Below are 27,180 nucleotides of genomic sequence, written 5' to 3' on the forward strand. Positions count from 1 at the left end.
TTATACTGTGTGGAGGGGAGCTGCACTATACTGTGTGTGTCGGGCTGCATTATACTCTATGAGGGGCTACATTATAGCCTATTAGGGGCTACAATATAATATGTGTGTTGCGAGAGGGGCTGCATTTTACTGTGTGTAGGGGCTGCTCGATACGTGTAGGGGGTCTGCAGTATACTGATTGTGTGGAGGGCTGCATTATGCTTTATGAGGTGGTTACATTACAGTCTATGAGGGGGCTACATTATACTGTGTGTGTGGGGAGGCTGCATTACACTGTGTGTGGGGTCACTGCATTATACTGTGTGTGTGGGGGCACTACACTATACTGTGTATGTGTGGGGGACTGCAATTTTACTGTGTGGAGGGCTACACTATACTGTGTGTGGGGATGCATTATACTCTATGAGGGGCTACATTATAGTCTATGAGGGGGCTACAATATAAGGTGTGTGTGGGGAGGGGGCTGCATTATACTGGTTGTGTGGAGGGCTGCATTATACTCTATGAGATGGTTACATTAGTCTATGAGGGGGCTACACTATACTGTGTGTGGGGAGGCTGCATTATACTGTGTGTGGGGGCACTGCACTATACTGTGTGTGTGGGGTAACTGCACTATACTGTGTGTGTGTGGGCTACACTACACTGAGTGGGGGCATGTGTGGGGCGGCATTATGCTGTGAGTTGGGGGTGCATTATGCTGTGTGTGGGGGGCTGCAGTATACTGTGTGTAGGGGGACTGCACTACAGTCTGAGGGGTCTACATTATACTGTGTGTGGGGGGCTGTATTATACTCTGAGGGGGCTGCACCATATTCTATGACAGGGGCTACATTATACTCTGTGTTGGAGGCTGCAGTATACTCTATGTGGAGGCTGCATTATATTCTATCAAGGACCATGCGGAGTGCATTACACTATATGTACCGTATTGTTTGGACTAGAGACATACTTTTTCCTCCAAAAATGTGGAGGAAAATGGGGGGTAACGTCTTATAGTCTAGATATCCCTTATTTGGCTTTGGTGGGGAGGTCGGGGAATAGCAGAGAAGCTGGTCACAGGAGGCAGGAGCCGGCAGCTGCGGCTATCTCCTGTGCCCGCTGCTAAAGAGAAATGAATACTCACTCCATTTCGTGTTCATTGGCGAGGAAAGGAGTATTAATTTCTCTTTAATAGTGAGCACAGTGATAGCTGCAGCTGCCGGGCGTTCTATTGCACCGGCTACTTAATTTAATGAATATTCCTTCCCTTTAGTAGCGGCACATGTGAAAGCCCAGCACCTGCAGGAACCCGGCGGATGACACTGTGCTCGCAAAAGAACAATGACTACTCATTGCTCTCCACGCACACAGCCCCAGCATGGAGAGCAGCGAGTATTCCGGATAGCTGTCCTCTGTGGCTTGTACGCAGCACATGATGCACAGCCCCGGCGTGGAGAGCAGCGAGTATCCCGGATAGCTGTCCTCCGCGGCTTGTACACAGCACATGGTGCAAACAGCCCCGGCGTGGAGAGCAGTGAGTATTACGGACACCTGTCCTCCTTGGCTTGTACGCAGCACATGACGTACACAGCCCCGGCGTGGAGAGCAGCGAGTATTCCGGATAGCTGTCCTCCACGTCTTGTACGCAGCACAAGACGCACACAGCCCCGGCGTGGAGAGCAGCGAGTATTCCGGATAGCTGTCCTCCGCGACTTGTACGCAGCACATGACGTACACAGCCCCTGAGTGAAGAGCAGCGAGTATTGCGGATCGCTGTCCTCCGCGGCTTGTATGCAGCACATGACGCACACAGCCCCGGCGTGGAGAGCAGCGAGTATTCCGGATGGCTGTCCTCTGCAGCTTGTACGCAGCACATGACGCACACAGCCCCAGCGTGGAGAGCAGCGAGTATTCCGGATAGCTGTCCTCCGCGGCTTGTACGCAGCACATGACACACACAGCCCTGGGGTGGAGAGCAGTCAGTATTCTGGATAGCTGTCCTCCGCGGCTTGTACGCAGCACATGACACACACAGCCACAGCGTGGAGAGCAGCGAGTATCCCGGATAGCTGTCCTCCACGGCTTGTACGCAGCACATGGCGCACACAGCCCCGGCGTGGAGAGCAGTGAGTATTCCGGATAGCTGTCCTTCGCGGCTTGTATGCAGCATATGGCACACACAGACCGGGCGTGGAGAGCAGCGAGTATTCCGGATAGCTGTCCTCCGCAGCTTGTACGCAGCACATGACGCACACAGCCCCGGCGTGGAGAGCAGCGAGTATTCCGGATAGCTGTCCTCCGCGGCTTGTACGCAGCACATGATGTACACAGCCCTGGCGTGGACAGCAGCGAGTATTCCGGATAGCTGTCCTCTGCGGCTTGTAAGGAGGACATGACACACACAGTCCCGGCGTGGAGAGCAGCGAGTATTCCGGATAGCTGTCCTCCGTGGCTTGTACGCAGCACATGATGTACACAGCCCCGGCGTGGAGAGCAGCGAGTATTCTGGATAGCTGTCCTCCGCGGCTTGTACGCAGCACATGATGTACACAGCCCCGGCATGGACAGCAGCGAGTATTCTGGATAGCTGTCCTCCGCGGCTCCGCGGCTTGAACGCAGCACATGGCGCACACAGCCCCGGCGTGGAGAGCAGCGAGTATTCTGGATAGCTGTCCTCCGCGGCTTGAACGCAGCACATGGCGCACACAGCCCCGGCGTGGAGAGCAGCGAGTATTCCGGATAGCTGTCCTCCGCGGCTTGTACGCAGCACATGACACACACAGCCCTGGGGTGGAGAGCAGTGAGTATTCTGGATAGCTGTCCTCCGCGGCTTGTACGCAGCACATGACACACACAGCCACAGCGTGGAGAGCAGCGAGTATCCCGGATAGCTGTCCTCCGCGGCTTGTACGCAGCACATGGCGCACACAGCCCCGGCGTGGAGAGCAGTGAGTATTCCGGATAGCTGTCCTTCGCGGCTTGTATGCAGCATATGGCACACACAGACCGGGCGTGGAGAGCAGCGAGTATTCCGGATAGCTGTCCTCCGCAGCTTGTACGCAGCACATGACGCACACAGCCACGGCGTGGAGAGCAGCGAGTATCCCGGATAGCTGTCCTCCGCGGCTTGTACGCAGCACATGACGCAAACAGCCACGGCATGGAGAGCAGCGAGTATTCCGGATAGCTGTCCTCCGTGGCTTGAACGCAGCACATGATGTACACAGCCCCGGCGTGGACAGCAGCGAGTATTCTGGATAGCTGTCCTCTGCGGCTTGTAAGGAGGACATGACACACACAGTCCCGGCGTGGAGAGCAGCTAGTATTCCGGATAGCTGTCCTCCGTGGCTTGTACGCAGCACATGATGTACACAGCCCCGGCGTGGAGAGCAGCGAGTATTCTGGATAGCTGTCCTCCGCGGCTTGTACGCAGCACATGATGTACACAGCCCCGGCATGGACAGCAGCGAGTATTCTGGATAGCTGTCCTCCGCGGCTCCGCGGCTTGAACGCAGCACATGGCGCACACAGCCCCGGCGTGGAGAGCAGCGAGTATTCCGGATAGCTGTCCTCCGCGGCTTGTACACAGCACATGGCGCACACAGCCCCGGCGTGGGGAGCAGTGAGTATTCCGGATAGCTGTGCTTCGCGGCTTGTATGCAGCATATGGCACACACAGACCGGGCGTGGAGAGCAGCGAGTATTCCGGATAGCTGTCCTCCGCAGCTTGTAAGCAGCACGACGCACACAGCCCCGGCGTGGAGAGCAGCGAGTATTCCGGATAGCTGTCCTCCGCGGCTTGTACGCAGCATATGGCACACACAGACCGGGCGTGGAGAGCAGCGAGTATTCTGGATAGCTGTCCTCCGCAGCTTGTAAGCAGCACGACGCACACAGCCCCGGCGTGGAGAGCAGCGAGTATTCCGGATAGCTGTCCTTCGCGGCTTGTACGCAGCACATGACGCACACAGCCCGGGCGTGGAGAGCAGCGAGTATTCCGGATAGTTGTCCTTCGCGGCTTGTACGCAGCACATGACGCACACAGCCCGGGCGTGGAGAGCAGCGAGTATTCCGGATAGCTGTCCTCCGCGGCTTGTACGCAGCACATGACGCACACAGCCCGGGCGTGGAGAGCAGTGAGTATTCTGGATAGCTGTCCTCCGCAGCTTGTAAGCAGCACGACGCACACAGCCCCAGCGTGGAGAGCAGCGAGTATTCCGGATAGCTGTCCTTCGCGGCTTGTACGCAGCACATGACGCACACAGCCCGGGCGTGGAGAGCAGCGAGTATTCCGGATAGCTGTCCTTCGCGGCTTGTACGCAGCACATGACGCACACAGCCCGGGCGTGGAGAGCAGCGAGTATTCCGGACAGCTGTCCTCCGCGGCTTGTACGCAGCACATGACGCACACAGCCCGGGCGTGGAGAGCAGCGAGTATTCCGGATAGCTGTCCTTCGCGGCTTGTACGCAGCACATGACGCACACAGCCCGGGCGTGGAGAGCAATGAGTATTCCGGATAGCTGTCCTTCGTGGCTTGTACGCAGCACATGACGCACACAGCCCGGGCGTGGGGAGCAGCGAGTATTCCGGATAGCTGTCCTCCGCGGCTTGTACGCAGCACATGACGCACACAGCCCGGGCGTGGAGAGCAATGAGTATTCCGGATAGCTGTCCTTCGTGGCTTGTACGCAGCACATGACGCACACAGCTCCGGCGTGGAGAGCAGCGAGTATTCCGGATAGCTGTCCTCCGCGGCTTGTACGCAGCACATGACGCACACAGCTCCGGCGTGGAGAGCAGCGAGTATTCCGGATAGCTGTCCTCCGCGGCTTGTACGCACCACATGACGCACACTACACTTTTCCACAGGGCCCCACTTTGTCTAAATCCGGCCGTGCTGGTGACAGACGGGAGACGTCACATTCTGGTGACATTGAACAATCAGCGCTGAGCGGAAATATTTATATTACAAAAAGTGACAATAAAAATGTAAGATTTATAAAACAGGAAAATAATGAATTTTACCCAAAGCCATAAAATACAGAACAGTGTAATGAACCTTCCAGTCTGACCTGTGATGTCTGCGCCATTATAACCTGCAGCAATTCCAGAAAAACATGAAAAACCGGAAGAGGAGGCGAGAACGGAGTCTGTATGAGGAGCTCACCAGAGCCGCTGCGATCTACAGCCTCAGTGCGCAGCTGTGTGCAGCGGAGGGATCTGAGGTCCTCGCTCCAGCAACACCGCTCCACACACAGCCCTGCTTCCTTCCATCAGCCGGCAGGGGACTGAGCTAGGCCCCGCCCCTTCCGGTTACGTCATCTCCTCACAGGAAACTCCGCGCTAGAAGTTCCTTTATCTCCCGATTCCTTGTGCTCCGGTGCGCGGCTCTGCAGGTGGAGGTCTGTACAGAGTCCTCGTTATCCTCCATGTGGGTTATTTATCCCTCCTCCTCCTATATCGCCTCCATCCTCCGCAGCGCTGTACACACGTTATTATCACGCTCAATATAGTCCTTATTCACACCTGTGATTCCTGGCTCTGTCTGCAGTGATTGCGTTTTCCTCTTTGCAGCCAGACAGTAATGTCCTCCCCTTTGTACCGGCCACTGGAATAATTCTCCCTTCTTCCCCCACATGATAAGATTCCCCTATTCACCTGCAGGCGGCCATAATTCCTTCTATGAGCCTCTAAATAGCATTAATGCTGCGCACAGCCCCTCATCAGCCCCCTTACCTGCACAGCACCTCATCATCATCATCATCAACCCTCATTCTCCGCACCACCCCTCATCACCCCGTCTGTTCCGCACAGACCCTCATCATCATCAACCCCCATTCCTCACACAGCTCTTCATCAATCCCCCCTTCTCTGCACAGCCCCTCATCATCCCCCCTTCTCTGCACAGCCCCTCATCAATCCCCCCTTCTTCGCACAACCCCACATCATCCCCCCTTGTCCGCACAGCTCCTCATCATCCCCCCTTCTCCGCACAACCTCTCATCATCCCTCTTTCTCTGCACAGCCCCTCATAATCCCCCCTTCTCTGCACAGCCCCTCATCATCCCCCTTCTCCGCACAGCCCCTCATCATCTCCCTTCTCCGCACAGCCCCTCATCATCCCCCCTTCTCCGCACAGCCCTTCATCACCCCCCCTTCTCCGCACATCCCCTCATCATCCTCCCTTCTCCACACAGCCCCTCATCATCTTCCCTTCTCTGCACAGCCCCTCATCATCCCCCCTTCTCCGCACAGCCCCTCATCATCCCCCTTCTCCGCACAGCCCCTCATCATCCCCCCTTCTCAGCACAGCCCCTCATCATCCCCCCTTCTCAGCACAGCCCCTCATCATCCCCCCTTCTCAGCACAACCCCTCATCATCCCCCTTCTCAGCACAACCCCTCATCATCCCCCCTTCTCCGCACAGCCTCTCATGATCCTGCCCCTTCCCAGCACAGTCCCTCATGAATTCCTCCTCTGCACAGCCCCTCATCATCCCCCCTTCTCCGCACAGCCCCTCATCATCCTCCCTTCTCCGCACAGCCCCTCATCATCCTCCCTTCTCCACACAGCCCCTCATCATCCTCCCTTCTCCGCACAGCCCCTCATCATCCCCCTTCTCCGCACAGCCCCTCATCATCCCCCCTTCTCCGCACAACCCCTCATCATCCTACCTTCTCCGCACAGCCTCTCATGATCCTGCCCCTTCCCAGCAGTCCCTCATGATTTCCTCCTCCGCACAGCCCCTCATGATCCCACCTCTTCTCGGCACAGCCCTCATGATCCCACCCCTTCTCCGCACAGCCCCTCATGATCCCACCCCTTCTCCGCACAGCCCCTCGTAATCTCACCCCTTTTCCGCATAGCCCCTCATCATCCCCCCTTCTCCACACAGCCCTTCATCATCCCCCTTCTCCGCACAGCCCCACATCCCCCTTTCTCCGCACAGCCCATCATTACCCCCCCTTCTTCGCACAGCCCTTCATCTTCCCTTCTCCGCACAGCCCTTCATCATCCCCCCTTCTCTGCACAGCCCCTCATCATCCCCTTTCTCTGCACAGCATCTCATCATCCCCCTTTCTGTGCACAGCACCTCATCATCCCCCCTTCTCCGCACAGCCCTCATCATCCCCCTTCTCCGCACAACCCCTCATCCCCCTTTTTCCACACAGCTCCTAATCATGCCCCCTTCTCTGTTCAGCTCCTCATGATCTCGCCCCTTCTCCACACAGCCCCTCATCATCCCCCCTTCTTCTTCCCCCACGTGATAATATTCCCCTATTCACCTGTAGGTGGCCATAATTCCTTCTATTAGCCCCTAAATAGTATTAGTGGCCCTTGTGTTCCCCTATATATCAGTAATGTCACCTGTGTGCCCCCATATATTAGTAATGCCTCCTATGTGCCTCCATATATTAGTAATGTCACCTCTGTGCCCCCATATATTAGTAATGTCATTTTTGTGCCCCATATATTAGTAATGTCTCTTGTGTGCCCCCATATATTAGTAATGTCACTTGTGTGCCCCCGTATATTAGTAATATCACCTATGTGCCCCCGTATATTAGTAATGTCACCTATGTGTCCCCCGTATATTAGTATTAGTTGCTTTAATAGCAGCCTTCACCTCGTCTGCATTGTTGGGTCTGGTGTCTCTCATCTTCCTCTTGACAATACCCATAGGTTCTCTATGGGGTTAAGGTCAGGTGAGTTTGCTGGCCAATCAAGCACAGTGACACTGTTGTTTTTAAGCCAGGAGCCAGGTATTGGTACTTTTGGCAGTGTTGACGGGTGCCAAGTCCCACTGGAGAATGAAATTGCCATCTCCAAAAAGCTTGTCGGCAAAGGGAAGCATGAAGTGTTCTAAAATTTCCTGGTAGATGGCTGCGCTTACTTTGGTCTTGATAAAACACAGTGGACCTACACCAGCAGATGACATGGCTGTTGTTTTTAAACCAGGTATTGGTACTTTTGGCAGTGTGGACAGGTGCCAAGTCCTGCTGGAGATTTAAATATCCATCTCCAAAAAGCTTGTCGGCAGCGGGAAGTTCTCTAAAATTTCCTGGTAGACGGCTGTCTCCACTCTTCTTCCAGACTCTGGGACCTTGATTTCCAAATGAAGTGCAAAATTTACTGAAAACAACACCTTGGACTACTGAACAACAGTCCAGTTCTTTTTCGCCTTTGCCCAGGTAAGACGATTCTGGTAGTGATGAGCGAGTATACTTGTTACTCGAGACTTCCCAAGCATGCTCGGGTGGTCTCAGAGTATTTGGATGTGATCGGAGATTTAGTTTCTGTCTCCGTAGCTGCATGATGTGCGGCTGCTAGTCCAAATACTGGGAGATCACCCGAGCATGCTCAGGAAATCTCAAGTAACGAGTATACTCGCTCATCACTAGCTTCTGGCATTGTCTATTGGTCATAAGTGGCTTGACACAAGGGATGCGACACTTGTAGCCCATGTCCTGGATACCTCTGTATGTGGTGAATCTTGAATTAATGACTCTAGCAGCAGTCCACTCCTTGTGAATCTCCCCCCAATTTTTGAATGGCCTTTTCATAACAATCCTTTCAAAGCTGCAGTAATCCCTGTTGCTTGTGCACCTTTTTCTACCACACTTTTTCCCTCTACTCAACTTTCCATTAATATGCTTGGATACAGCACTCTGTGAGCAGCCAGCTTCTTTAGCAATGACCTTTTGTGGCTTGCCCTCCTCGTGGAGTGTGTCTGTAACTGCCTTCTGGACATCTGTCAAGTCATCAGTCTTCCCCATGATTGTGGAACCTGCTGAAACAGACTACGGGAACTTTTGAAAGGGAACCTTTCACCCCCAAAATCGAAGGTGAGCTAAGCCCACCGGTATCAGGGGCTTATCTACATTCTGTAATTCTGTAGATAAGCCCCCGATGTATCCTGAAAGATGAGAGGTTAGATTATACTCACCCAGGGGCGGTACCGGTTCGGTTCTGGTCCGATTGGCGTCACGGTCCGGGGCCTCCCATCTTCTTACGATGACATCCTCTTCTTGTCTTCACGCTGTGGCTCCGGCGCAGGCGTACTTTGTCTGCCATGTACTGCAGGCACCGGGCCTCTCTGACCTTTCCTGGCGCAGCATTCCAGAATGCTGTAGATAAGCCCCTGATGCCGGTGGGCTTAGCTCACCTTCGATTTTAGGGGTGACAGGTTCCCTTTACATGCTTAGTAAGCCTTTGCATGTGTTTTTTGTTAATTATTCTGATTGACTGGGATAATGACTTTTGTGTTTTCATTGTTTGGAAGCCATAATCATCAACATTAGCAGAAATTAACACTTGAAATAGACCACGATATTCTAACTTTGTGAGCTGCACCTGTAGATGACATTACTAATATGTGGGGGCACATAGGTGACATTACAATTGTTTTTTATTTTTTCTTATTGAGGTTGGGGCCCAATTCCAGCTATTGCTGTGGAATCTGTGATTTCTATCTACCCCACTGTGTGTAGGATAGTAGAGTATAATAAAGTTGTTATGGACGTGACTTAACAAACATTGTGCAGTGACTCTGTTTTCCCTATAGTGATGGATATTTCTGGTTGTTAAAACTATGATTTTTTTCACTTTAAATATTTTTTAAACCTTTTTTAAGCCCCTATGATTAGTGCGATCATATAAAATCCAAGCCTCTGATGGCTCCGGTGATGCCCTGTACTACTGTAGTGCCGTGTATCATCACTGCTGTCAGTGTAATACTAACAGCCCCATACACATGAGACAAGTCTTGGCTGAACGGTCATTTGGCAGATGGCCATCTCCCCCGACTCCCCCATACACACAAATATTCCAGCTTTCCTGTGGTTTGTATGAGAGAGTCGCCTCCAGACTCCTCTAGAGGAGGATTATCTACAGGAAGAACAAACGGATGCCAGATCCTTCTCTGCCCTGACATCATCTGTTGGGAGGCCCCCAAATACATTATCTAGTTACCCGAACCCCCCAAATCAGTGCATTCATGTAACTTTAGTCTAATGTGTATGGGGGTGATGAAAGGTAACTTATTGGACGCTACCTCTGGCCCGGCCTAATAGACCTTCATACATTGCAGGCCCAGACTCCATTATTAAGCAGTGTTGTAATGTGGCACTACTGGTATGGTGCTCAAGTAGGGTCCCAAACCAAATATTGTGATAAAGAAACTTGGCACTCAACTTTTGAAGATACAAGGTAATTTTAATGCAGTCAAAACTGTGGGACAGTATCCAGAAGTTTCGGTCAAACAGTGACCTCCATCAGTGTACTAACACTGGAAAGAAAGAATGCAAATGAAATAAATAATGAAATTAAGCATAATAAAATAAAAAATACCAATAAAGAGCATAAGAAAAAATGTGTGATCTTGTAAGTCACACTGAGAGTGGTAATCCATCAAACATCTCAATAATAGAGTGATAAACATGGAATAATACTCCATATTTATATCTGGAGAACACGTTATTCTGAAGAGGAAGTAGTATAGTAAAGAACCTACCCAACGGCTGTTTGGTACGGTGTATTAATTAAGGGGAATGAAATACCGTGTCTACATCCTGTTAAACAAATAAGGTGGTGTAAGTGGCAGATAGATTTTATTAGGAGTGATTATTCTGAGGCACCCACCTATTGTTACTGGCTTGACAGAATTAGGTGACCGTTTGGGTTTTTTGAGAATAGGATGTGATCCACGATATAATAGAGAGAATTAATTATATGATCTCATTATATGTTAGGTAAGGAATATGACCATCCCTATAAGTCAGAGAGGCACTGTATGCAGTGGGGTGCCCGCCGTATTTCCTATGGTAAATTGTATCTGTAATGCACAGATAGTGAGTGACCGATGTGGCTAAGACAGAGGTATGAGTTGAGGTTGATTGTAGGATCTTAAAAAAGTGTGTCCGTACCTTTAAGTCAGAGAGGTGCTGTGTGCCATGGAGCATCCGCTGTGCTCCCGGTTGCAAGATGTATCTGTGATATAAAGATAAGGTAAGTAACGGACGTGTCCCCATTAATGATGTAGTGCTGGTGTCAGTTTCAGAACATACCAGTTTTAGTAGAGCGGAGCCTGGTGCGTGGTCTAACGCGGTATCCGCCGCTTGTTGTGGACACATGTATGTCAGGATGTGACTGTTATATCCGCGAGGGGCGGTGATAACCTCCATGTGGTACCTATCGCGTATGGAGGCTAAAACGGAAGTGAGGTAATCCGATTGCGTCACTGCATTCCAATGGGCGGAAGTGCTCAGTTAGTGCGTTGCTCGGGTATGGATTCCACCACATATGCGTTCCAGAGCCCAATTTGGATTCGTGCCACTTGTCGGAAGGTGAGAACGGAGTTGTTTTCCTTAGAGAAGGGTGAAGAAACGGGTTACAGGCATGTTCTACTCTGTGGAGGTGTGCCTAGCAAGAGAGGTGGGAAAATATGGAGCCTGGATAAACGCTAGTGTGAAACTAGCCTAAGAATAAGGACGTACAGAACTAGTAAATGCAAGGAGCCAGATTCATCAAAAAGAAGAGGTAACTCAGAACGGGTAAACATCAATATATCCATACCTATAACATCATGACATAGGCATAAAAGAGTATGTGTAGTGAATATACAGTATAATGGGTACATAAACACATAATGGCAAATCATATAAAGGAAAGTAAATCATATTCCCTATTCAAACCCTTAGGAGAAAGGGTTTGTAGCTCATGGATCCAGAATGCCTCCTTTTATTTCAGGATGTGTACGCGATCACACCCACATCGGGGGGGGGGGGGGGTACATACTCTATGAACTGAAATCTTAATTGTGAGACTTTATGCCATTCTATATTTGACAGGTTGTGACGTTTCTCCTATATATAGTAGGCCACATGGACATTTAATCAAATACATCACAAAAGATGTGCCACGGGTAGAGGAATCTTTATTGGCGTATCTCTTGCCGGAGTGTGGATGGTGAATGACATTACCCTTAAGACCGTTGTTGCATTGATTGCATTGCATGCAGGGAATGTGCCAGTTTTGGGGTTCTGGAGGAATCTTTGTGACGTCTAGAACGTGAGGTGCCTATGTTGGCCCTGACTAACGAGTTTCTGATGTTGGGGGCTCGTTTAATGCCGGGTAAGAAGGGGTGTGGGAATTCTGCCACATCAGGGTAAGCAGTGCGTAATATGCCCCAATGTCTCCTAATAGTTTGGTGCATAATAAATGAAAAGGGGCGATGGGTATGTACAAATGGTATACGGCTCATAGTTGTAGATCTTACAGTATTTGTGGAGTTCGTTGAGGTGTTTAGTGAGGAGGGTAACCGTTTTCTCCAATTTATGGTGCACTGTCATTTTGTCTGAGCGTAGCGTGGCATCAGATACTGTACAATTCTTTGAACACGTTTGAACTGTGATTTTGGAATTGATCTTTTGACAGATGGGGGATGAAGACTCTGAAAATGTAAAGCTATCCCTGTCAGTTTGTTTGGTGTATAGGTCAGTGGATAGTTCACCGTTTTGGTCTTTAAGGACCGTAGTGTCCAAGAAATACACTTGATATTCATCTTTAGTCATTGTGAAATTTAGGCCAGGCCAGAGGGTATTCAATTCATGAAAGAAAAAAAATCGAGGGTTTCTGATGTACCGTTCCAAACGCAGAAAATGTTGTCTATGAACCTTTTTCAGACAATGAGGTTTGATTGAAATAGTGAGTTAGGAAAGACGCATTTAGTCTCAAATTCCGCCATGTAGCAATTTGCGTAAGAAGGCGCTACATTTGAGCCCATTGCTGTTCCTTTAATTTGTAAGTAGAACAAGTCTTGGAATATAAAATGATTCTTAAAGTGAACCTGTCAGCAGTTTTGGCCGCTTTAAGATGCGGCTACTGCCTTTCAGGGCTTATCTACAGCGTTCTGTAATACTGTTGATAAGCCCCCAATCCCAATTGCGAGATAAGAAAAATACGTTTTATTATACTCACTGGGGGGCGGTCCGGCCCGATGGGTGTTGCAAGTCCGGGTCCGGCGCCTCCCATCTTCTTGCGATGCCGCCCTCCTGCTTGGTCGTGGCTCCCCGGCATCGCGCTCCTGCGCAGGGGTACTTACCTTCCCTGTTGAGGGCAGAGCAAAGTACTGCAGTGCGCAGGCGCTGGGAGAGGTCAGAGAGGCCCTGCGCACTGCAGTACTTTAGTCTGCCCTCAACAGGGCAGATAAGTACGCCTGCGCAGAAGCGCGATGCAGGGGAGCTATGGCCAAGCAGGAGGGCGGCATCGCAAGAAGATTTCCCATCTCTCCTGCTCGACTGCCACACCTCCACCGAGTAGAACATGCCTGTAACCCCGTTTATTCACCCTTCTCTAAGGAAAACAACTCCAGTCTCACCTTCTGACAAGTGGCACACATCCAAATTGAGCTCTGAAACACATGTGGCCGAATCCATACCCGTGCAACGCACTAACTGAGCACTTCCGCCCATTGGAACTCACTGAGCACTTCCGCCCATTGGAACGCACTGAGGCTTCCGGATTACCTCACTGCCGTTTTAGCCTCCCTACGTGATAGGTACCACATGGAGGTTATCCCCTCACCGATATAACGTCACATCCTGACATACATGCGTCCACAACAAGCGGCGGATACCGCGTTAGACCACGCACCAGGCTCCGCTCTACTAAAACCAGTATGTTCTGAACCTCTGACACCAGCACTACATCTTTAATGCGGACACGTCAGTTACTTACCTTATCTTTATATCACAGATATATCTTGTAACAGGGAACACAGCGGATGCTCCATGACACACAGGGCCTCTGGTACAGACAGGCTATTTTTAAGATCATACAATCAACCTCAACTCATACCTCTGTAACAGCCACATCGGTCACTCACTATCTGTGCATTACAGATGCAATTTACCATCGGAAATACGGCGGGTACCCCACTGCATGCAGTGCCTCTCTGAAGTAGAGGTATGGTCATATTCCTTACCTAACATATAATGAGATCATATCATTAATTCTCTCTATGATATCGTAGACCACATCCTATTCTCAAAAAATCCAAACGGTCACCTAATTCTGCGAAGCCAGTAATAACAACATCAGGTGGGTGTCTCAGAATAATCACTCCTAATAAAATCAATCTGCCACTTACACCACCTTACTAGTTTAACATGATGCCGAGAGACGGTGTCCCATTTCCCTTAATTAATACACCGAACCAAACAGCAATCGAGTAGCTTCTTTACTACTTCCTCTTCAGAATAACGTGTGTTCTCCAGTGTATGCTCGCGCCGAGACTGGTTGGCGCGGGTGTCTGGGGGTGTGGCCCCACTGGACCACAGACCAAACTTCCCTGGAAGGGGCGTAACTGGACCACAGACCAAAGTTCTCTGGAAGGGGCGTAACTAAGTAGTTTTCTAGGTGTTCGCTGGAGCCTCTGATGGTGAGGTCAGACTTGTGCAATAAGAATCTACCAGGTACTACTCCAGAGTGGAGTCTGACTGGATGCTGATCCCACCGGGGACAAGACACAGGCAGGCACGGCTGTGACACTAGCTGACGGATGGGCACGGCAGAGGCCCTGACGGGTAGACTGGCTTGACGGAGATACAGGCAGGCAGACGGGCACGGCTGACACTCTGGCAGATAGGCGGGCACGGCTGGTTCTCTGGCAGACAGGGCTGATACTCTGGTAGGAACTGGTACGCAGGCGGGTGTATAAAAACCGGTAAGAACCTGTTCAGACTGGTGAACATAAAGAAACAGGTAGAGACCTGTACGCAAGTTGCTGAGCAGAGGTAAAGCAAGAGCGGATGCAAAGCAGAATCTCAGGAGGCGGAGAAAGAGCAGGAGGTGGAGCTAAGAGCAGAGAAGGAGAAGGCAGAGATAAGAGTAGAGAAGGAGAAAGCGGAGGAGGAGGCGGAGCTGAGACGCTGGAGGCGGAGCTGAGACACTGGAGGCGGAGCCAAGAGCCAGAACCGCAGAAGGCAATGCCAAGAGTTAGAAGGCAGGGAACCACAGGTAGTGGTGAGCAAAGCAGAGAAGCACAGAGCCACAGTGTAATGGCAAACAGCAGAGAGAAGCGGAGCCACAGACAGTGGCGAACAGAGCAGAGAGAAGCAGAGCCACAGACAGTGGCGACCAGAGCAGAGAGAAGCAGAGCCACAGACTGTGGCGAACAGAGGAGAGAGAAGCAGAGCTACAGACAGTGGCGAACAGAGCAGAGAGAAGCAGAGCTACAGACAGTGGCGAGCAGAGCAGAAAGATAAGGCGGAGTTACACACAGTAGAGTGGGAAATGACAAGGAACAGGAACGGACATAGACCAGAGTTCAAACAGGAACAGACGTAGACCAGAGTTCAGACAGGAAAGGACACGGATACACAAACAGAACACAGATGAAGGCCTGCATATTGCAGCCCTCAGAGACAGACACGACCTGGCAGCTCAGTCGCAAATGATAACTGAGGGAGATAGTTTGCTCCGGCATCCTCCAATGGGTTAGGATGCCTTAAGTATCAGAGGCCTCTAGACTATTGGCCAGTGACACCTTAGGAAGGTGCACACAGTCTCAATAAGAAACAGGAGTTGCTGGCGCTGCCCCCCTATGCACACAGACAGGAAGTGTACACAGAGCAAGCGGCCATGGAGCACATGGCATGGAGCCGGCAGCAGACAGATCTCACAGCATGGCACTGGGTGAGTGAGTTGATGTAACAGGCAGGTGGGGAATGGAAGGCCATGTAGTGATGCCGGCAGGGTTGTTACATCCAGATATAAATATGGAGGATTGTTCTATGTTTATCACTCTATTATTGAGATGTTTGAGGGATTACCACTCTCCGTGTGACTTACAAGATCACACATTTTTTCTTATATCTTTATAGGTATGTTTTATTTTATTATGTGTGATTTCATTATTTATTTTGTTTGCATTCTTTGTTTCCATTGTTAGTACACTGATGAAGGTCACTGTTTGACCGAAACATCGGGATACTGTAGTAGAGTTTTGACTGCATTAAAATTTCATCATATCTTCAAAAGTTGAGTGCCAAGTTTCTTTATCACAGACACCATTATTAGGCATGTAAGTATCGTAGTAACTAGGCCGCCCCATACTATCCAGTACTTGGGGGAGGAGGGGCAATCAGCCGGACTCTGTCACACCTTCTAAGGCTACTTTCACACTAGCGTCGTACTACGCACGTCGAATTGCGTCGTTGCGATGTACCGACGCTAGCAGTCAATGCGCCGCACAACGGGGGCAGCGGATGCTGTTTTTCAGCACATCCGCTGCCCCATTGTCAGGTGCGGGGAGGAGGGGGTGGAGTTCCGGCCGCGCATGCGCGGTCAGAAATGCTGGACACGACGCACCAAAAAACGTTACATGTAACGATTTTTGGTGCTGACGGTCCGACGCAACACGACGCAACCGTCGCACGACGGTTGCGATGTGTGGCTATGCGTCACGCTGCGTCGCTAATGCTAGTCTATGGAGAAAAACGCATCCTGCAAGCACTTTTGCAGGATGCGTTTTTTTCTACAAAACGACGCATAGCGACGTGCAGTGCACGACGCTAGTGTGAAAGTAGCCTTAGATGCCATGTTTGCAGCAAGTGGTTAAACTGCCAGGGTGTTTGTTGCAGCCGCACCTATGCCGTCCCTGCGGTGTACATCTGTTCTGGGGCCCAAAAGAGTAAAAAAAAAAATTTAAACAGTTGTTTATTGTGTGAAAAAATAAAACTTGTCTTCTCCTTTTTCCATGTTCTTTATTTTTGCAAAAATTGTTGGAGCCAGATTTCTTTAGAAACATTTTAATATATGTTATTTTTTTTGGTGTTTTCCTTGTAATATAGGAAAGCCTAAGGCCAGAAACAAACCCCATAAAACACTGTACATGGAGACTTTGGGTTCAGATAATTTCTGTCCATGGTGTTTGTAGAAACAAAAAAGCTTTTATAAAAGCCTCAAACTTCTGTGTGTGAATCAGACATGAGATCTAACGTGGTAGAAGATTACAGTGCTGGGAAGACGGGAAACCTTCATATAGAGGCCGGTGGGGATGGAGTCAGTGATGGACTCTGGACAAATATGTTCCTAGAGCCGCAGTAGGAGATGGAGATGTCGTCCTCATCATGAAGTCGTTATTTCTCCTGTCCCGTGTAATGAATATCTCCTGCAGTATTACTAATGCTAATTCCAGTGTCGGTAAATGAGACGAGAATTAGCGTTATGGAAGATGAGTCTATGAGGAACGTATTCAGCTGCCGACTCCGAGGAAGAAACTGCTTGTTGTCTGTGGCCTAAAATATATAGGTTTTATTAGTAGATGTAAAGAAGAAAACTAAATACTGTAAAATAATAAATCTCCTCATATGTTTCCTTTATTACCTCCAGTAATTGTATTACACAGGATTTTTATGATGTTACATCGGCTCATCTTCTTCTCATTCAGGTCTCTACCTTATCGGATCATCTCAGTGAAGATCTTCCACAAAAGAAAATTTTCCTGATTTACGCATCAAAGATGGATGTGGACAGGGACAAGCTGGCGGAGAGGATATTACACCTCACCCTAGAGATCCTGTTCCGGCTTACTGGAGAGGTGAGAGATTCTGATGACGTCACATTACATCATTCTTTTCTATGGAAATAACAGATGGACAGAACTGGAGAGGTGAGGACTGTGGACATGTCTGTAGTGAGATTTATTAATTTGTCTCTCCATAACCAGGATTACACAGTAGTGAAGAAGACCTCTAGTGATCGCTGTCAGGACCCTGTGTCTGAGGGATGCGGAAGATCCCTAAGCCCAATCACGGTACTTCCACCTCACCCCCTGATACATGAGGACATCAATCACCAGAAGATCCTTGAACTCATCTACAAGATGACTGAGCTGCTGACTGGAGAGGTGACACTGCTATGAATGTTGGGACATTATACAGTAACACTATGAAAAGATTGAGGGAATGACGGTATCATTGTATGTGTCAGGTTTCTATAAGGTGTCAGGATGTCGCTGTCTATTTCTCCATGGAGGATTGGGAATATTTAGAAGAACACAGAGATCTGTACAAGAACGTCATAATAGAGGTTCCCCAGCCCCTTACATCACCAGGTAATAGACAGGACTAAATACACACGGCCTATAATTATCTGTATGTAAAAAATTAATTCAGTCCCTGTATGTGTTGCCTCCAGATCTATCCAGTAAGAGGACAACACCAGAGAGATGTCCCCGTCCTCTTCTTCCACAGGACTGTAAACAAGAAGATCCCAATGTTCCCCAGGATCATCAGGTAGATGGAGAGAAGGTGTCATGAGATCTCCCCTATGATGTGTAGATGGCTGTGAAGGTCTTGTGCTCAGTCTTATGTTATTCACCTGTATTGCCGTTTTTTTCGGAGTATAAGACTCAATTTTTTCTCCCAAATTCGGGGGGAAAATGGGGGTGCGTCTTATAATGCTTATATACTTTACCGGCCGCGATGGAGCAGGGTCCCAGGGTCGCGGCTGGAGGAGGAAAGAGTGGAGTATTGCTGCAGCGGGTGTTCGGATGTGTGGCGCGCTGCTGCGGGTGGTGTCCGCTGCTGCAGGGGCTCTGCCGACATTTTGTGAAAGGCCAGAGCCCCCGGAGTTCCATGGTTTCCTATGTGGTGGACTCCGGGAAAATGGCTGCCGGGGCGGCGCATGCGATTGTCTGGAAATATGAGTCATTTCATAATGTTCTAAGTCCACCTCTGGCACTGCCTGTAGCCTTACACTCAGTTGGTTTGTGCATTGTACTTCTGTATGTGAACCTGCAGAGACACCACTACAAAACTTCCCCCCCCCCCCCCCCCCCTCTCTTCCTCTACACTGTGTAATTCAATCCACTCTTCCCCCTTCCTTCCTCCAGCAACTGGTCATTACCCAGATCAGTTGAGAGCTGATTCTCCATCCAAAATTTAAAATTTCCTTTGTCTATTCAAACTTGAATTTAATAACGCACACTAATCATAGAGACAGGAAAAATATACAATATTTCCAGAATCGGTACAATTTAGGCTACACTCAGCAATGTTTTGCAGCCTGGGCGTCCATCAGAAGCCAGGAAAATGGTTTCTGCCCCCAGTAACACGCTGTCCTGTCATGTTTGGTCTGAAACGAAAGATAATTTCATAAGAGAAAATATAATACTCCTGTCGTCACTCAGTGAGCTTCCCATCCAGAGTTATGGCAAGGAGAAGTTTTTAATGACTGTTCAAAAAGGAGCATACATTCTCTAACTCAGCCCACCAAGTGAGGTCAGCAAGAGAAAAGCATAAAGCCCAGATGCTCAATCAGGGAGGTGTCAGATGCCTGGAGAACCCGCTACACAATGCTGTGCTGAAAGACCCTTTGCCATGTGAAGGCTCTCATCCCCTTTATCAACACGTCATATCTGTGACTGACATAGAGTAAGCTTCTTATTTTAATCCCTTTTATTTGTAACTGTGTGTACATACTGTATTTTGTCTCCTCTTGTAATATCTTTTGTATTTTTGTAAACACTGCCTATATTTTCTGGAGTAAACTTATAAATTTATTAGCTTAATTTTCATTGCTCTCTGATCAAACCGACACATACTCCTTGCCAAATGACGGTACCTGCGGGTTGGTTCCTTACCCGATATAGGCTTTAGTATCAAACGAGGAACTAGTGGCAGCAAAGTGTCCTGGTGGTATTGGGAAACCCTGGCAGTGACAGATCGGAGGTTTATGTGTGTATTTCCTGCCTGAGACTGGTGATATACATACCGCCTTCACTGCAGAGTGCCTGATAGCCAGAACGCGACAAGGCATCCTTTGCAGCAACTACTTACCTTAGGTGCAGTTCCCTGACTGACCTGAGGGTAAGGGGGGTGCCAAAGAGCTACAAGTTCCTAACCGGAACTGAAAGTGGAAGCAAAACTTGTGTAGGGTTATATAACCCATAACGTAACATATAAATAATACATTTGTGACAACGGGTGACAACACACTCCCTCCTCAAATCCCTGACAGCGCAGATGGAGATCTTGGCATCAAGATCTCAAGAGAAGAGATCTCAGCGCTGAGATCTCATCTCTTGAGATCTTGATGACGAGATCTCCAACTGTGCATGCGCCGGCTCTGGCAGCCATTTTCCCAGAGTCCACCGCATAGGAAACCATGGAACTGCGGGGGCTCTGGCCTTTCACAAAATGTCGGCAGAGCCTCTGCAGCAGCGGACACCACCCACAGCACCGGACACCCGCAGCGGCGCACGGCACATCCGAACACTCCCTAGTCCCAGCCTGCAGGAACGCTCCACTCTTGCCTCCTCCAGCAGCGACCCTGGGACAACGCTTCACCGCAGCCGCCACCCCCAGTAAGCAATAAGACACATGTTCAGTGCCATGCGAAAGTATTCGGCTCCCTTGAACTTTTCAACCTTTTCTCACATTTTTGGTGAAGAATCAACAAGTGGAACACAATTGTGAAGTTGAATGAAATTTATTGGTTATTTTACATTTTTTTGGAAATTCAAAAACTGAAAAGTGGGGCGTGCAATATTATTCGGCCCCTTTACTTTCAGTGCAGCAAACTCAGTCCAGAAGTTCATTGTGGATCTCTGAATGATCCAATGTTGTCCTAAATGCCTAATGATGATAAATATAATCCACCTGTGTGTGATCAAGTCTCCGTATAAATGCACCTGCTCTGTGATAGTCTCAGGGTTCGGTTTGAAGCACAGAGAGCATCATGAAGACCAAGGAACACAACAGGCAGATCCGTGATACTGTTGTGGAGAAGTTCAAAGCCGGATTTGGATACAAAATGATTTCCAAAACTTTAAACATCCCAAGGAGCACTGTGCAAGCAATCATATTGAAATGGAAGGAGTATCATACCACTGCAAATCTACCAAGACCCGGCCGTCCCTCTAAACTTTCATCTCAAACAAGAAGAAGGCTGATCAGAGATACAGCTAAGAGGCCCATGATCACTCTGGATGAACTGCAGAGATCTACAGCTGAGGTGGGACAGTCTGTCCATAGGACAACAATCAGTCATACACTGCACAAATCTGGCCTTTATGGAAGAGTGGCAAGAAGAAAGCCATTTCTCTAAGATATCCATAAAAAGTGTTGTTTAAAGTTTGCAACAAGCCACCTGGGAGACACAGCAAACATGTGGAAGAAGGTGCTCTGGTCAGATGAAATAAAAAATTTAACTTTTTGGCAACAATGCCAAACAATATGTTTGACGTAAAGTCCACACTGCTCATCACCCTGAACACACCATCCCCACTGTCAAACATGGTGGTAACAGCATCATGGTTTGGGCCTGCTTTTCTTCAGCAGGGACAGGGAAGATGGTTAAAATTGATGGGAAGATGGATGGAGCCAAATACAGGACTGTTCTTGAAGAAAACCTGTTGGGAGTCTGCAAAAGACCTGAGACTGGGACGGAGATTTGTCTTCCAACAAGACAATGATCCCAAACATAAAGCAAAACCTACAATGCAATGGTTCACAAATAAACGTATCCAGGTGTTAGAATGGCCAAGTCAAAGTCCAGACCTCAATCCAATCGAGAATCTTTGGAAAGAGCTGAAAACTGCTGTTCACAAACGATCTCCATCAAACCTCACTGAGCTCGAGCTGTTTGCCAAGGAAGAATGGGCAAGAATTTCAGTCTCTCAATGTACAAAACTGATAGAGATATACCCCAAGCGACTTGCAGCTGTAATCGCAGCAAAAGATGGCGCAACAAAGTATTAAGTTAAAGGGGCCGAATTATATTGCACGCCCCACTTTTTAATTTTTGAATTTCCACAAAAATTTAAAATAACCAATACATTTCGTTCAACTTCACAATTGTGTTCCACTTGTTGCTGATTCTTTACCAAAAATTTACATTTGGTATGTTTGTTTGAAGCATGATATGTGGGAAAAGGTTGAAAAGTTCAAGGGAGCCGAATACCGTATTTTCCGGCGTATAAGACGACTGGGTGTATAAGACGACCCCCCAACTTTACCAGTTAAAATATAAAATCTTCTTAAAAGTCGGGGGTCTTCTTATACACCCTATGTTGTCTTATAGGGCCGGTGAATATGTGCCTTTTGGGGGGGGGGGGAGTGGTCCTGATGACGACGAGGGGGCGTCTCACAGGAAAGTGAGTTTCCCCCATTACCTCATCGTAGCGCTGCAGCGTGGGGTCTCTGTGCTGGGAGCGGCGGCTGCTGTGCTGTGGGGCGGCGGCTCCTCTTCTGCAGTGTGGGGCCTCTGGTGCTGTGGGGCGGCGGCGTATCTTCATGCAGTCGGGGCTCTTCCGGCATCTCCTTAAAGCTCGGAGGCCCCGCTGGCAGCTCCATTGGTACAATGCGGTGGCCTCCGGGAAAATGGCCGCTGCTCAGATTCAGATCTCGTCCCGAGATCTCGGGAGATGAGATCTGAATCTGAGCAGCGGCCATTTTCCCGGAGGCAGCTCAATAGGTGCGATGCGGTGGCCTCCGGGAAAATGGCCGCTGGGGGCGGCGCATGCTCAGATTCAGATCTCGTCCCGAGATCTCGGGACACGAGATCTGAATCTGAGCAGCGGCCATTTTCCCGGAGGCCACCGCATTGTACCGATGGAGCTGACAGCGGGGCCTCCGAGCTTTAAGGAGATGCCGGAGGAGCCCCGACTGCATGAAGATACGCCGCCGCCCCACAGCACCAGAGGCCCCACACTGCAGAAGAGGAGCCGCCGCCCCACAGCACAGCAGCCGCCGCTCCCAGCACAGAGACCCCACGCTGCAGCGCTATGATGAGGTAATGGGGGATACTCACTTTCCTGTGAGACGCCCCCTCGTCGTCATCAGGACCACTCCATCCCCCCCACCCACCGTATACACCCGGCGTACAAGGCGATACCCGGCGTATAAGACGACCCCCGACTTTTAAGAAGATTTTCAGGGGTTAAAAAGTCGTCTTATACGCCGGAAAATACGGTAATTTCAAAGGTCACTGTATTATAAGAAGCAACACGATTTTATGAAAAAAGTTATTTTTTTCCTTTTTTCTCCTCAAAATTTGGGGAGTATCTTATAATTCTGAGCATCTTATAATCCGAAAAATATGGTATTTCAGCTTTTCAATACAAAAAGTGAAGCTCATATATAGTCATTACAAACAGAGTGATCTGTTTCACATGTTTATTTCTGATAATGTTGATGATTATGTCTTACAGCCAATGAAAACCCAAAAGTCATTATCTCAGTAAATTAGAATACTTTATAACACCAGCTTCAAAAATGATTTTAAAATCCAAAATGTTGGCCTACTGAAATGTATGTTCAGTAAATTCACTCAATACTTGGTCGAGGCTCATTTTGCATCAATTACTGCATCAATGTGGCGTGCCATGGAGGTGATCAGCCTGTGGCACTGCTGAGGTGTTATGGAAGCCCAGATTGCTTTGATAGCAGCCTTCAGCTTGTCTGCATTGTTGGCTGTGTTGTCCCTCATCTTCCTCTAGACCAGGGGTCTCAAACTCGGCTGGGTATATGGGCCGCACACAGAAAAACATTTCATTTCGGGGGCCGCATTATTTGCATGACAAAATGAAATTTTTAGTGATACCATTTTTTTCTCTATACACCTTTTGAACTGGTCCCTATCTTGTAATAATGCCCCATACCGGTCCTCATCTTGTAGTATTGTGCCCCATGCCGGTCCCTATCTTGTAGTAATGTGCCCCATGCTGGTCCCTATCTTGTAGCAATGCCCCATGCTGGTTCTTATCTTGTAGTAATGCCACATGCTGGTCCCTATCTTGTAGTAATGCCCCATGCTGGTTCTTATCTTGTAGTAATGCCACATGCTGGTTCTTATCTTGTAGTAATGCCACATGCTGGACCCTATCTTGAAGTAATGTGCCCCATCCAGGTCGCCATCTTGTAGATATGGCCCCATCCTGGTCCCATACTTGTCATTATGTCCCCCATCCAGGTTCCCCCATATATTGCAGACATGTGCCCCATCCAGGTCCCCCCATATATTACAGGTACACCATCCAGGTCCCCCCATATATTACAGGTACCCCATCCAGGTCCCCCCCATATTGCAGACATGTGCCCCATCCAGGTCCCCCCATATATTGCAGATGTCCCCCATCCAGGTCCCCCCCCCCCTTATATTAGACAGGTACCCCATCCAGGTCCCCCTCCATATATTACAGGTACCCCATCCAGGTCCCCTCCATATTGCAGGTGAATACCTGTGCGCTACTAATAAATCAGAAACAAATCAGAAAGCAAAGGGAATTGGAATTTGACCGTGATCTTATTCAAGAGGCGATAATCAATACAGGGTCTCAAGGAGCCATCTTTTTTGGCAAAAAAAAAAAAACCTGCTCCCAATGGTGAAGAAGATGGCCGAATATGCCCCTTCTCCAAGGACTCCTTAACATAACTCCGCATGGCGGTATGTTCTGGCACCGACAGGTTTAAAAGTCGGCCCTTAGGGAACTTACAGCCTGGAATCAAGTCAATAGCACAATCACAGTCCCTATGCGGTGGAAGGGAACTGGACTTGGGCTCATTGAATACATCCTGGAAATCTGACAAAAACTCAGGAATTTCAGAAGAGGGGGAGGAGGCAATTGACATCAAAGGAATGTCACCATGAACCCCCTGACAACCCCAACTAGTCACAGACATAGATTTCTAATACCGGATTATGCACCTGTAACCATGGGAAACCCAGCACAATAGCATCATGCAAATTATGCAACACCAGAAAATGACAATCTTCCTGATGGGCTGGCGCCATGCACATGGTCAGCTGTGTCCAAAACTGAGGTTTATTTTTAGCCAACGGTGTAGCATCAATGCCCCTCAAAGGAATAGGACTCTGGAAAGGCTGCAAGGGGAAACCACAACGTCTGGCAATTTCTAAGTCCATTAAGTTTAGAGCGGCGCCTGAATCCACAAATGCCATGACAGAAAATGATGATAATGAGCAGATCAGGGTCACAGATAACAGAAATTTAGGTTGTACAGTACTGATGGTAACAGAACTAGCGATTCTCTTGGTACGCTTAGGGCAATCAGAAATAACATTAGCAGAATCGCCGCAGTAAAAACACAACCTATTCTGACGTCTGAATCCTTGTCGTTCAGCTCTAGACACAATCCTATCACACTGCATAGGCTCAGGACTCCGCTCGGAAGACAATGCCATAGTGTGCACAACTCTGCGCTCGCGCAAGCGCCGATCAATCTGAATGGCCAGAGACATAGAATCACTCAGACCAGCAGGCGTGGGGAACCCCACCATAACATCTTTAACGGATTCAGAAAGACCCTTTCTGAAGATTGCCGCCAAGGCATCCTCATTCCATTTAGTCAGTACAGACCATTTTCTAAACTTCTGGCAATATGATTCTGCCGCTTCTTGACCCTGATACAGGGCCAACAAGGTCTTCTCAGCATGATCCACTGAATTAGGTTCATCATACAATAACCCAAGCACCTGAAAAAAGGTGTCTACATTAAGCAACGCCGGATTCCCAGGTTCCAGGGCAAATGCCCAATCCTGTGGGTCACCACGCAGCAGAGATATAACAATTTTAACCTGCTGGATGGGATCACCAGAGGAACGGGGTTTCAGAGCAAAAAACAGTTTACAGTTATTTTTAAAGCTCAGAAATTTGGACCTATTCCCAAAAAACAAATCAGGAGTTGGAATTCTAGGCTCTAAAACCGGAGTCTGAACAATATAATCGGAAATACCCTGTACTCTAGCAGCAAGTTGATCCACACGAGAAGCCAATCCCTGAACATCCATACCAGCGCTGAACTCCTGAGCCACCCAGAGGTAAAGAGGGAAGAAAAAAAAACACAACAGACTACAGAAAAAAAAAAATGGCTCAGCACTTTCCTTCCCTTCTTCTGAGATGCGGTTAACTCATTGTTGGCCAGTTGTACTGTTATGATCTGGTGGCCTAAGAGCAGCATGAGACGTACTCTGGAGAAGGTGTTACCTGTACTGACCGCAGACCCTGAACCTAACACCGCAACTAGAAGTAGCCGTGGAATGTACCTAGCGCTCCCTGGACATCTCGACACAGCCGGAGGACTAATTACCCCTAAAGATAGAAAAGGGAAAACTATCTTGCCTCAGAGAAAATTCCCAAAGGATAGGCAGCCCCCACAAATATTGACTGTGAGAGGAGAGGGAAAAAACATACACAGACTGAAATCAGAATTTAGCAAAGGAGGCCACTTCTAGCTAAATAGAAAGGATAGGACAGAGTACTATGCGGTCAGTATTAAAACACTAGAAAATATCCACCACAGAAAATACAAAAACTCCACAGCTAACTAAAGATATGGAGGGTATATCTGCATCTCCAGAGATACCAGCTTGGCTAAACAAATCCTTATACAGACCAAGCTGGACAAGACAAAAAAACATGGAAAAGAACTGAACAATAAGGCCACAGCATGTGGACAGCAAAAAATCAAGGCCAGAACTTATCTTTGTTGAAAAGAACTGCAAATCAGGAGAGACCAGGCAGAGATGTGAATCCTCCAGGAACAATGGACAACTGGCCCTGACTAAAGGGTGAAGCAAGACTAAATAGCCCAGTCAGATTTGCAAAAAGTGAACACACCTGACAAATGCTGCGACTCAGAGACAGCAGCGCTACCACTTACAACCACCGGAGGGAGCCCAAGAGCAGAATTCACAACAGGACGTGTCTCGATTAATGATGTAGTGCTGGTGTCAGAGGCTCAGAACATACCGGTTTTAGTAGAGTAGAGCCTGGTGTGTGGTGTATCCGCCGCTTGTTGTGGACACATGAACGTCAGGATGTGACAGTTATATCGGCGAGGGGCGGGGATAACCTCCATGTGGTGCCTATCACGTATGGAGGCTAAAACGGAAGTGAGGTAATCCGGAAGCATCAATGCGTTCCAATGGGCGGAAGTGCTCAGTTAGTGAGTTGCACGGGTATGGATTCGGCCACGTATGTGTTTCAGAGCCCAATTTGGATGCGTGCCACTTGTCAGAAGGTGAGACCGGAGTGGTTTTCCTTAGATAAGGGTGAAAAAACGGGTTACAGGCATGTTCTACTCGGTGGAGGTGTCAGTCAAGCAGGAGAGGTGGGAAAATATGGAGATGGGGAAATCCAGAGGGAAAAGGCCATGGACCAGGAGATT

At 48.9% G+C, this 27,180-nt stretch overlaps 2 protein-coding genes across 3 annotated transcripts in view; one reads left to right on the top strand and one right to left on the bottom strand.

Annotated features, from left to right (window-relative positions):
• The window catches only part of LOC143767950 (uncharacterized), a 243,024-nt gene that overhangs the window by 68,656 nt on the left and 147,188 nt on the right, over positions 1-27,180 (bottom strand). The gene's annotated exons all lie outside the window — the stretch shown is intronic.
• The window catches only part of LOC143767929 (uncharacterized), a 54,571-nt gene continuing 35,344 nt past the window's right edge, over positions 7,954-27,180 (top strand). For both annotated transcript variants that reach the window (XM_077256452.1, XM_077256453.1), the window contains exons 1-5: positions 7,954-8,175; positions 17,436-17,585; positions 17,715-17,894; positions 17,978-18,101; positions 18,185-18,282. In XM_077256452.1, coding sequence (XP_077112567.1) covers positions 17,508-17,585; positions 17,715-17,894; positions 17,978-18,101; positions 18,185-18,282 — 480 coding nt within the window. In that variant the 5' untranslated portion in view covers positions 7,954-8,175; positions 17,436-17,507. The remainder of the gene's footprint in view (positions 8,176-17,435; positions 17,586-17,714; positions 17,895-17,977; positions 18,102-18,184; positions 18,283-27,180) is intronic.

The sequence above is a fragment of the Ranitomeya variabilis genome, chromosome 4 (genome assembly GCF_051348905.1).
Source record: "Ranitomeya variabilis isolate aRanVar5 chromosome 4, aRanVar5.hap1, whole genome shotgun sequence".
In the NCBI taxonomy this organism is placed as follows: domain Eukaryota; kingdom Metazoa; phylum Chordata; class Amphibia; order Anura; family Dendrobatidae; genus Ranitomeya; species Ranitomeya variabilis.